The sequence below is a fragment of the Oncorhynchus keta genome, chromosome 31 (genome assembly GCF_023373465.1).
Source record: "Oncorhynchus keta strain PuntledgeMale-10-30-2019 chromosome 31, Oket_V2, whole genome shotgun sequence".
In the NCBI taxonomy this organism is placed as follows: domain Eukaryota; kingdom Metazoa; phylum Chordata; class Actinopteri; order Salmoniformes; family Salmonidae; genus Oncorhynchus; species Oncorhynchus keta.
Window position 1 is genome coordinate 25,457,819 of NC_068451.1, and position 12,450 is coordinate 25,470,268.

General features: G+C 45.2%; 1 protein-coding gene across 7 annotated transcripts in view; it reads right to left on the bottom strand.

Moving 5' to 3' along the window:
- The window catches only part of LOC118367902 (non-homologous end joining factor IFFO1-like), a 36,260-nt gene that overhangs the window by 6,899 nt on the left and 16,911 nt on the right, over nt 1-12,450 (bottom strand). Inside the window, exons 3-8 of one of the 7 annotated variants that reach the window (XM_052489219.1) lie at nt 8,482-8,577; nt 4,582-4,722; nt 4,265-4,452; nt 3,943-4,069; nt 2,914-3,009; nt 954-1,040 (exon numbers count right to left, since the gene is read on the bottom strand). In XM_052489219.1, coding sequence (XP_052345179.1) covers nt 954-1,040; nt 2,914-3,009; nt 3,943-4,069; nt 4,265-4,452; nt 4,582-4,722; nt 8,482-8,577 — 735 coding nt within the window. Of the gene's footprint in view, nt 1-953; nt 1,041-1,117; nt 1,205-1,607; nt 1,736-2,092; nt 2,351-2,455; nt 2,556-2,913; nt 3,010-3,942; nt 4,070-4,264; nt 4,453-4,581; nt 4,723-8,481; nt 8,578-12,450 lie in introns of those variants that run through there. The other 6 variants (XM_052489220.1, XM_052489216.1, XM_052489215.1 and 3 more) reach the window with 6 other exon arrangements.

Below are 12,450 nucleotides of genomic sequence, written 5' to 3' on the forward strand. Positions count from 1 at the left end.
TGTAGCCGAGTCATACTGGGGAGAAACACATCACTCTTAGCTGTAGCCAAGTCATACTGGGGAGAAACACATCACTCTTAGCTGTAGCCGAGTCATACTGGGGAGAAACACATCACTCTTAGCTGTAGCCGAGTCATACTGGGGAGAAACACATCACTCTTAGCTGTAGCCGAGTCATACTGGGAAGAAACACATCACTCTTAGCTGTAGCCGAGTCATACTGGGGAGAAACACATCACTCTTAGCTGTAGCCGAGTCATACTGGGGAGAAACACATCACTCTTAGCTGTAGCCGAGTCATACTGGGGAGAAACACATCACTCTGAGCTGTAGCCGAGTCATACTGGGGAGAAACACATCACTCTGAGCTGTAGCCGAGTCATACTGGGGAGAAACACATCACTCTGAGCTGTAGCCGAGTCATACTGGGGAGAAACACATCACTCTTAGCTGTAGCCATGTCATACTGGGGAGAAACACATCACTCTTAGCTGTAGCCGAGTCATACTGGGGAGAAACACATCACTCTGAGCTGTAGCCGAGTCATACTGGGGAGAAACACATCACTCTTAGCTGTAGACAAGTCATACTGGGAAGAAACACATCACTCTTAGCTGTAGCCGAGTCATACTGGGGAGAAACACATCACTCTGAGCTGTAGCCGAGTCATACTGGGGAGAAACACATCACTCTTAGCTGTAGCCGAGTCATACTGGGGAGAAACACATCACTCTGAGCTGTAGCCGAGTCATACTGGGGAGAAACACATCACTCTTAGCTGTAGCCGAGTCATACTGGGGAGAAACACATCACTCTTAGCTGTAGCCGAGTCATACTGGGGAGAAACACATCACTCTTAGCTGTAGCCGAGTCATACTGGGGAGAAACACATCACTCTTAGCTGTAGCCGAGTCATACTGGGGAGAAACACATCACTCTTAGCTGTAGCCGAGTCATACTGGGGAGAAACACATCACTCTTAGCTGTAGCCGAGTCATACTGGGGAGAAACACATCACTCTTAGCTGTAGCCAAGTCATACTGGGGAGAAACACATCACTCTTAGCTGTAGCCGAGTCATACTGGGGAGAAACACATCACTCTTAGCTGTAGCCGAGTCATACTGGGGAGAAACACATCACTCTTAGCTGTAGCCGAGTCATACTGGGGAGAAACACATCACTCTTAGCTGTAGCCAAGTCATACTGGGGAGAAACACATCACTCTTAGCTGTAGCCGAGTCATACTGGGGAGAAACACATCACTCTTAGCTGTAGCCAAGTCATACTGGGGAGAAACACATCACTCTTAGCTGTAGCCTAGTCATACTGGGGAGAAACACATCACTCTGAGCTGTAGCTGAGTCATACTGGGGAGAAACACATCACTCTGAGCTGTAGCTGAGTCATACTGGGGAGAAACATCACTCTGAGCTGTAGCCGAGTCATACTGGGGAGAAACACATCACTCTTAGCTGTAGCCGAGTCATACTGGGGAGAAACACATCACTCTTAGCTGTAGCCAGGTCATACTGGGGAGAAACACATCACTCTTAGCTGTAGCCAGGTCATACTGGGGAGAAACACATCACTCTTAGCTGTAGCCAAGTCATACTGGGGAGAAACACATCACTCTTAGCTGTAGCCAAGTCATACTGGGGAGAAACACATCACTCTTAGCTGTAGCCAAGTCATACTGGGGAGAAACACATCACTCTTAGCTGTAGCCAAGTCATACTGGGGAGAAACACATCACTCTTAGCTGTAGCCAAGTCATACTGGGGAGAAACACATCACTCTTAGCTGTAGCCGAGTCATACTGGGGAGAAACACATCACTCTTAGCTGTAGCCAAGTCATACTGGGGAGAAACACATCACTCTTAGCTGTAGCCAAGTCATACTGGGGAGAAACACATCACTCTTAGCTGTAGCCAAGTCATACTGGGGAGAAACACATCACTCTTAGCTGTAGCCAAGTCATACTGGGGAGACACACATCACTCTTAGCTGTAGCCAAGTCATACTGGGGAGAAACACATCACTCTTAGCTGTAGCCAAGTCATACTGGGGAGAAACACATCACTCTGAGCTGTAGACAAGTCATACTGGGAAGAAACACATCACTCTTAGCTGTAGCCGAGTCATACTGGGGAGAAACACATCACTCTGAGCTGTAGCTGAGTCATACTGGGGAGAAACACATCACTCTGAGCTGTAGCCGAGTCATACTGGGGAGAAACACATCACTCTGAGCTGTAGCTGAGTCATACTGGGGAGAAACACATCACTCTGAGCTGTAGCCGAGTCATACTGGGGAGAAACACATCACTCTTAGCTGTAGCCAAGTCATACTGGGGAGAAACACATCACTCTTAGCTGTAGCCAAGTCATACTGGGGAGAAACACATCACTCTTAGCTGTAGCCAAGTCATACTGGGGAGAAACACATCACTCTTAGCTGTAGACAAGTCATACTGGGGAGAAACACATCACTCTTAGCTGTAGACAAGTCATACTGGGGAGAAACACATCACTCTTAGCTGTAGCCAAGTCATACTGGGGAGAAACACATCACTCTTAGCTGTAGACAAGTCATACTGGGGAGAAACACATCACTCTTAGCTGTAGACAAGTCATACTGGGGAGAAACACATCACTCTTAGCTGTAGACAAGTCATACTGGGGAGAAACACATCACTCTTAGCTGTAGACAAGTCATACTGGGGAGAAACACATCACTCTTAGCAGTAGACAAGTCATACTGGGGAGAAACACATCACTCGTAGCTGTAGACAAGTCATACTGGGGAGAAACACATCACTCTTAGCTGTAGACAAGTCATACTGGGGAGAAACACATGGTCAACCACTAACATAGCCCAAGACACACTGTCTCACACACCCCCCCAACAAACCTCAATCTGGTCGATGGTCTCTTGGTATTCTTTCTCCCTGGATTTGAATAAGTCCTCCGTGTCATTAATCACCTTCTCCAGACACTGGTCTTCCTGCTGAGAGGGAGAGAGGAAAGGAGGAAGAGCGAGAGAGAGGGAAGGAAGGAGGGAGAGAGAGGGAAGGAGGAAGGAGGGGGTGAGAGACAAGGAAGGAGACGGAGAGAGGGAAGAAAAATACATGGAAGTGATAAATTAAAGAGTACGGTGATAGAATGACAGAGGAGAAAGACAGTGTTTCTTTATGAAGATGTGTCTGTGTGTGTGAGTATTGGTTGTTTATGAAGATGTGTCTGTGTGACCAGACAGTACAACACAGTAGAATTACACATCGCTGAGGTAATCTACTGATGTAATCAGCTAATTAAATTACAGTAAGGCCTTTTTATTTACCTCAGAGTGACAAGACACAGTGTTAAAAATATATCTTCTGACTGGTAAATGGAAAACAGATACTAACTAGTGTGTGTGTGTGTGTGTAGACACAAGCCTCCAGGCATGCAGTGAAAAGCTTTTTGGATTGTGTAAGCGTGTTGGGGAAAATAATCGCCTGCTAAAATATATTTCCCAGAGGAGTGAAGGTCAGTGCCCTGGGACAGTTTAAACCACTAGCACCACTGAAATCAGGCAGCCAGGACAAATGCCTGTGAGCAATAAACCCTGTTATCAGCCATTACCACATCCCTCACCCGAATTCTGTCTAGCTCTATTCAAAACCAATTCCTGGAAAATACAATTGACAAAGCTGTAAACTGAGTAACTGTGAATATAGAAGCTCCTGATAAATATCTATGGGCTGTTGTGTAGCCTATGCAAATATATATCTGTACAAATCATTAAAACAATATAACTAATTGGACAAAGGTATTGCACTAAGTCATCAATTTGTACTTATGAGAAGCTGAAGGTACTACTTCCATAGTTCTAACATCAGTTAACCCCATAGAGTTACTATGGAATACCTAAACATCAACATTCTAAAGCGCACCATACCTCTCCTGGCTGGTGGGTGGTCTCTGGAGCCAGAGTGCATCCTGGGAAGTCCTCCCACAGCAGCAGAGTCTCCTCTGTCTCCTCCCAGGCCAAGCTGTCACAGTCATCTTCAAACTCACACTCCCGCCTGCAACACACATAAATGTTTGTTTATTAACGTTTGTTTGGCCTCTGGAAAAAATGCACATGGAAGCTTCCTTCTTATCAGTCTAATACCTTTACTATGGTAGAGTATAGACAGTGTAGAAGCTGGTTGTACCTGTAGACGCCTGATAAGAGAAACTACACATGTAACAAACACCAGTCCTGTAATGTTACTCACAGCTGGTTGAGCATCCTCTGCATTTCCTCGTTGATCTGATTGGCTGACGAGCCACAGAGCTCCTCCTCTCTGGGCAGGCCCCCATCACTTTCCGAGGTGCTGATAGTCTCATCACCCTCACTACTGTTGACGGACAGCGGGGTCTGTTTCCGAGGGCGACAGTTGATGGCAGACTGGGTGTTAGGGACCTAGGAGTGGAAAGAGAGACTTAGACAGACAAACAGATAGACAAAGCGAGACAGACACAGACAGACTGACACAGACAGACACCGTCAGAGACAGACAGACACCATCAGACAGAAAGACAGACAGACTACCTGATACATCTGGATGACATCCTCACAGTTCCTCTGCTGGGCCACGTCACACAGGCGAGCCGTGATGTCGATGCGTCTACAGATGTCCATGTCCACCTTCATGGCCTTCTCCTGGATCTTACTGTCCAGATCAGACATGTTCTACAAAGAAAGAGAGATGGTTATGGTCTCCTAGTAAGAGTTATCATCCTAACCAGACCAGGAGTAATCTCTGTGTAGAGTGTGAGAAACAGACTGGGGGACCCAGTGGGACAGGAGAATGAACCAGACAATATTGAGAGTGAAAAGGGTCATCGATGAGCAGATGATTTGTGTGCAGTCAGATCAGGACAGTATGAGGCTGTGTGTGTATATGGGAGAAAGATGTATACCAGTTGTTGATGATGGTTCTGTTAGGTGTGAATGGCAACATGAGATGGCGCTGATAGAGATGGCAGCTTCGCTTCAAGTCCTTAGGAAACTGAGCAGTATTTGGGTTTTTTATGCATTACTTCTTACAGTGTTAGCCCAGAAAACCTTAAGTGTTATTACATACAGCCGGGAATAACTATTGGATATCAGAGAGACATCAACTTACCAGCACAACAACCAGGAATATGACTTTCCCAAAGCACATCCTTTGTCTGCAACTCTCAGGGCATTCAGAACTGATTCCAAAGGCTGACTCAAAACAACGCCATCAGAGGAAAGGGTGTCGGAGCGGTCTTCTAGTGAGGCTTCGGATACGTGCATAGCACCCACCGCTTCCGAGTATATTCCTCACTAACGTCTAGTCCCCAGTTAACAAAGTCGACAAAATTAGGACAAGAGTTTCTTTCAAAAGAGATATCCGGGATTGTAACATACTCTGTTTCACGGAGACATGGCCAACGGGATTTTCACTGCATCGCGCCGACAGGAACAAACATCTCTCTGATAAGAAGAAGGGCGGCGTGTATGTTTCATGATTAACGATTCATGGTGTAATTGTAAGAACATAAGTCCTTTTGTTCACCTGACCTAAAATTTCTCACAATCAAATGCAGACCATATTATCTCTCAAGAGAACTCTCCTTGGTTATCGTCTCAGCCATGTATATCCCCCTGCAAGCGGATACCAAGACGGCCATCAAGGAACTTCACTGGACTTTATGCAAACTGGAAACTATATATTCTGAGGCTGCATTTATTGTAGCTGGGAATTTTAACAAAGCTAATCTGAGAACAGGGCTACTTAAATTCTGCATATTTTTTTTTAAATTTGACCTTTATTTAACCAGGCAAGTCAGTTAAGAACATATTCTTATTTTCAATGACGGCCTGGGAACAGTGAGTTAACTGCCTGTTCAGGGGCAGAACGACAGATTTGTACCTTGTCAGCTCGGGGGTTTGAACTCGCAACCTTCCGGTTACTAGTCCAACGCTCTAACCACTAGGCTACGCTGCCGCCCCGATTGCAGTACAGGAGCAAGTAACACACTCGACCACTGCTACTCTAACTTCTGCAATGCATACAAGGCCCTCCCCCGCCCTACTTTTGGCAAATCTGACCATGACTCCATCTTGTTGCTCCCCTCCTATAGTCAGAAACTAAAACAGGAAGCGCCCGTGCTTAGGTCTATCCAACGCTGGTCTGACCAATTCGATTCCATGCTTCAAGATTGCTTAGATCACATGGACTGGGTTATGTTCCGGGTAGCCTCAGACAATAACATTGACATACACGCTGACAAGGTGAGCGAGTTTATAAGGAAGTGTATAGGAGATGTTGTACCCACTGTGACTAAAACTTTCCCTAACCAGAAACAATGGTTTGATCGCAGCATTCGCTCAAAACTGAAAGCACGTACCACCGCATTTAATCATGGAAAAGCGACTGGAAACATGGCCAAATACAAACAGTGTAGTTATTTCCTCCGTAAGACAATCAAACAAGCAAAGCGTCAGTATAGAGACAAGGTGGAGTCACAATTCAACGGCTCAAACACGAGACGCATGTGGCAGGGTCTACAGTCAATCAGGGATTACAAAAATAAAACCAGCCCCGTCGCAAACACCGACGTCTTGCTCCCAGACAAATTAAAACAACTTCTTTGCACATTTTGAGGACAATAAAATGCCACCAACACAGCCCACTACCAAAGACTGTGGGCTCTCCTTCTCTGTGGTCAATGTGAGTAAAACATTTAAACGTGTTAACCCTTGCAAGGCCTCCGGCCCAGACGGCATCCCTAGCCGCGTCCTCAGAGCATGCACAGACCAGCTGGCTGGTGTTTTTACGGACATATTCAATCAATCCTTATCCCAGTCTGCTGTCCCCACATGCTTCAAGATGTCCACCATTGTTCCTGTACCCAAGAAAGCAAAGATAACTGAACTAAATGACTACCGGCCCGTAGCACTCACTTCTGTCATCATGAAGTGCTTTGAGAGACTAGTCAAGGATCATATCACTTCCAACCTACCGGTCACCCTAGACCCACTCCAATTTGCTTACCGCCGCAATAGGCCCACAGACGATGCAATCGCCATCACACTGCCCTATCCCGTCTGGACAAGAGGAATACCTACATAAGAATGATGTTCATTGACTACAGCTCAGCATTTAACACCATAGTACCCTCCAAACTCATCATTAAGCTTGAGACCCTGGGTCTCGACCCCGCCCTGTTCAACTGGGTCCTGGAATTCCTGACGGGCCGCCCCCCAGGTGGTGGAGGTAGGAAACAACATCTCCACACCGCTGATCCTCAACACTGGGGCCCCACACGGGTGCGTTCATAGCCCTCTCCTGTACTCCCTGTTCACCCATGACTGCGTGGCCATGCATGCCTCCAACTCAAATGATCAAGTTTGCAGATGACACTACAGTGGTAGGCTTGATTATCAACACCGACAAGACAGCCAACACTGAGGAGGTGAGGGCCCTCAGAATGTGGTGTCAGGAAAATAACCTCTCACTCAATGTCAGCAAAACAAAAGAGAGGATTGTGGACTGCAGGAATCAGCAAAGGGAGCATCCCCCTATCCACATCGACAGAACAGTAGTGGAGAAGCTGGAAAGTGAAGGTCCTCTGTGTATATATCACCGACAAACTGAAATGGTCCTGAACAAATGTTGGCTTATCACCGAAAGCCCTCAATAACTTTTACAGGTGCACAATTGAGAGCATCCTGTCGGGCTGTATCACCGCCTGGTGCACTAACTGCACCACCCACAACCGCAGGGCTCTCCAGTGGGAGGTGCGGTCTGCACACCGGATCACCAGGGGCAAACTACCTGCCCTCCAGGACACCTACAGAACCTGATGTCACAGGAAGGCCATAGAGATCATCAAGGACAACAACCACCCGAGCCACTGCCTGTTCACCCCGCTATCATCCAGAAGGCGAGGTCAGTACAGGGGCATCAAATCTAGGACAGAGAGATTGGAAAACAGCTTCTATCTCAAGGCCATCAGATTGTTAAACAGCCACAACTAGCACAGAGAGGCTGCTGCCTACCTACAGACTTGATATCACTAGTCACTTTAATAATACCACTTTTAAGAATGTTTACATATCTCGCATTACGCATCTCATATGAATATACTGTATCCTTCACTATCTATTCTTTACCATCTATTGCATCTTAGCCACTCTGTCACTGCTCATCCATATAGTTTATACTTATATATTCTTATCCCATTACTTTACTAGATTGTGTGTATTAGGTTTTGTTGTGGAATTTGTTAGATATTAGGTTTTGTTGGGGAATTGTTAGATATTACCTGTTAGGTACTGCTGCACTGTCAGATCTAGAAGCATAAGCATTTCTCTACACTCGCAATAACATCTGCTAACCATTTGTATGTGACCAATACAATTGGATTGGATAAGAGAAGATGCATATTGAGAGGAACTTTGTGGATGTAGACTCACGTTGCTCATGAGGCCTTTGAAGAGCACCAGTTCAGACTTCAGCTGCTGCAATCTGACAGCCAACTCATCCTGACAGCCCTCACTCTCCTGGAGGTCCTACAAACAAAAAACACACACATAATCATGAGATGCATGTCCATGCACACAGGTACACTCACACACACAAACGCACGCAGGCCTGCACAAACACACACACAACCCCACCACTCACACACATCCTGCAAACCAGCTCAGCCCCTACTTTCTGGATAAGGCCAGATTATAAACTCAGCAAAAAAAAGAAACGTACTTCCACTGTCAACTGCATTTATTTACAGCAAACTTAACATGTGTAAATATTTGTATGAACATAACAACATTCAAAAACTGAGACATAAACTGAACAAGTTCCACAGAAATGTGACTAACAGAAATGGAATAATGTGTCCCTGAACAAAGGGGGGGGGGGGTCAAAATCAAAAGTAACAGTCAGTATCTGGTGTGGCCACCAGCTGCATTAAGTACTGCAGTTCATCTCCTCCTCATGGACTGCACCAGATTTGCCTGTTTTTGCTGTGAGATGTTACCCCACTCTTCCACCAAGGCACCTACAAGTTCCCTGACATTTCTGGGGGGAAATGTCCCTAGCCCTCACCCACCGATCCAACTGGTCCCAGACGTGCACAATGGGATTGAGATCTGGGCTCTTCGCTGGCCATGGCAGAACACTGACATTCCTGTCTTGCAGGAAATAACGCACAGAACGAGCAGTTTGTCTGGTGGCATTGTCATGCTGGAGGGACATGTCAGCATGAGCCTGCAGGAAGGGTACCACATGCGGGAGCAGGATGTCTTCTCTGTAACGCACAGCGTTGAGATTGCCTGCAATGACAACAAGCTCAGTCCGATGATGCTGTGACACACCGCCCCAGACCATGACGGACTCTCCACCTCCAAATGGATCCCGCTTCAGAGTACAGGCTTCGGCGTAATGCTCATTCCTTCGACGATAAATGCGAATCCAACCATCACCCCTGGTGAGACAAAACCGCAACTCGTCAGTGAAGAGCACTTTTTGCCAGTCCTGTCTGGTCCAGCGACAGTGGGTTTGTGCCCATAGGCAACATTGTTGCCAGTGATGTCTGGTGAGGACCTGCCTTACAACAGGCCTACAAGCCCTCAGTCCAGCCCCTCTCAGCCTATTGCGGACAGTCTGAGCACTGATGGATGGATTGTAGGGCCAAACAGTAAAACATTCTATATTGACCAACTCAGGGTAGGGCCAAACAGTAAAACATTCTATATTGACCAACTCAGGGTAGGGCCAAACAGTAAAACATTCTATATTGACCAACTCAGGGTAGGGCCAAACAGTAAAACATTCTATATTGACCATCTCAGGGTAGGGCCAAACAGTAAAACATTCTATATTGACCAACTCAGAGTAGGGCCAAACAGTAAAACATTCTATATTGACCAACTCAGAGTAGGGCCAAACAGTAAAACATTCTATATTGACCAACTCAGAGTAGGGCCAAACAGTAAAACATTCTATATTGACCAACTCAGGGTAGGGCCAAACAGTAAAACATTCTATATTGACCAACTCAGGGTAGGGCCAAACAGTAAAACATTCTATATTGACCAACTCAGGGTAGGGCCAAACAGTAAAACATTCTATATTGACCAACTCAGGGTAGGGCCAAACAGTAAAACATTCTATATTGACCAACTCAGAGTAGGGCCAAACAGTAAAACATTCTATATTGACCAACTCAGGGTAGGGCCAAACAGTAAAACATTCTATATTGACCAACTCAGAGTAGGGCCAAACAGTAAAACATTCTATATTGACCAACTCAGAGTAGGGCCAAACAGTAAAACATTCTATATTGACCAACTCAGAGTAGGGCCAAACAGTAAAACATTCTATATTGACCAACTCAGAGTAGGGCCAAACAGTAAAACATTCTATATTGACCAACTCAGGGTAGGGCCAAACAGTAAAACATTCTATATTGACCAACTCAGAGTAGGGCCAAACAGTAAAACATTCTATATTGACCAACTCAGGGTAGGGCCAAACAGTAAAACATTCTATATTGACCAACTCAGGGTAGGGCCAAACAGTAAAACATTCTATATTGACTAACTCAGAGTAGGGCCAAACAGTAAAACATTCTATATTGACCAACTCAGGGTAGGGCCAAACAGTAAAACATTCTATATTGACCAACTCAGAGTAGGGCCAAACAGTAAAACATTCTATATTGACCAACTCAGAGTAGGGCCAAACAGTAAAACATTCTATATTGACCAACTCAGAGTAGGGCCAAACAGTAAAACATTCTATATTGACCAACTCAGAGTAGGGCCAAACAGTAAAACATTCTATATTGACCAACTCAGAGTAGGGCCAAACAGTAAAACATTCTATATTGACCAACTCAGAGTAGGGCCAAACAGTAAAACATTCTATATTGACCAACTCAGAGTAGGGCCAAACAGTAAAACATAATTTAAGTCTTGACTCAAATGCACTTTAAATCCAAAGTAAAACACTATAATCTGTCCATGATGATTATATATTCTTTACAGTGTAAGGATAGATGTTCTTACCCTAAGTCTTACTACAAATCCAAAGTACAACACACAAACATACAGTACATACACAGATTATACATTGACAACCCTGCCTACTTAATCTCACAAGTGCCTTGGATCATATTGTTGATCTAATTCTCCCTCTTTTCTCTGAAGTATTTGATTCCATAAACTACTAGCCATAATATTTTTCTTCCTGAGGTATGTCTTGACATAAAAGTTGATTGTGTCTGTGGTGCAAATGAAATAGGGTAACTTGACTTGACTCATCCCTGAGTGTTTCTTTGTGTAAGTCTTGTACATTGTTCTGCATGGATAGTTGAATGTAAAGTGGAACTTTGCTGCATACCATGTGGTCTCCTGTTGGCTCAACAGAGCCTGTCTAACTGGGTTAGGTAGATGTCCCCTGCAGTTGCATCCTCACACAACAAACCTGAGAAACCAGAGCCCCACCTTCCCGGAGAGTTCTCTATTACATCGTGTACATAGAAATAGAGAACTCTCCGGGAAGAAGAAAGCGGGGATGTATGTTTCATGATTAACTACTTTGTGGTATGATTGTGATAATGTACAGAAACTCAAGTCCTTTTGTTCATCAGACCGAGATTTCCTCACAATCAAATGCCGACTGTATTACCTACCAAGAGAATTCTCTTCAGTTATGCTCACAGCCATGTACATTCCCCCTCAAGCCAATACCACGGCGGCCCCTAGTCCAACGCAATAACGACCTGCCTCTTGTTTTATTCCACAAGGAGACTGCTTGTTACGCGAATGCAGTAAGCCAAGGTAAGTTGCTAGCTAGCATTAAAATGATCTTATAAAAAACAATCAATCAATCATAATCACTAGTTAACTACACATGGTTGATGATATTACTAGATATTATCTAGTGTGTCATGCATTGCGTATAATCTGACTGAGCATACAAGTATCTAAGTATCTGACTGAGCAGTGGTAGGCAGAAGCAGGCGCGTAAACATTCATACAAACAGCACTTTCGTGCGTTTTGCAAACAGCTCTTCGTTGTGCGTCAAGCATTGCGCTGTTTATGACTTCCAGCTTATCAACTCCCGAGATGAGGCTGGTGTAACCGAAGTGAAGTGGCTGACTAGTTAGCGCGCGCTAATAGCGTTTCAAACGTCACTCGCTCGCTCTGAGCCTTGGAGTGGTTGTTTCCCTTGCTCGGCATGGGTAACGCTGCTTCGAGGGTAGTGTCATGGAGGATCGTTACAAAATATAACACTTACAAGAACTTGTGAATTCAATGTAGGCTTTTAATACAAACATATCAGAAGCCTAGATGGTCCACGGAACACACCCTTTTCCAGAGCACTGGCTTTGATTTATACACATACAACATATGAGTCCATCCCACATGCAAAT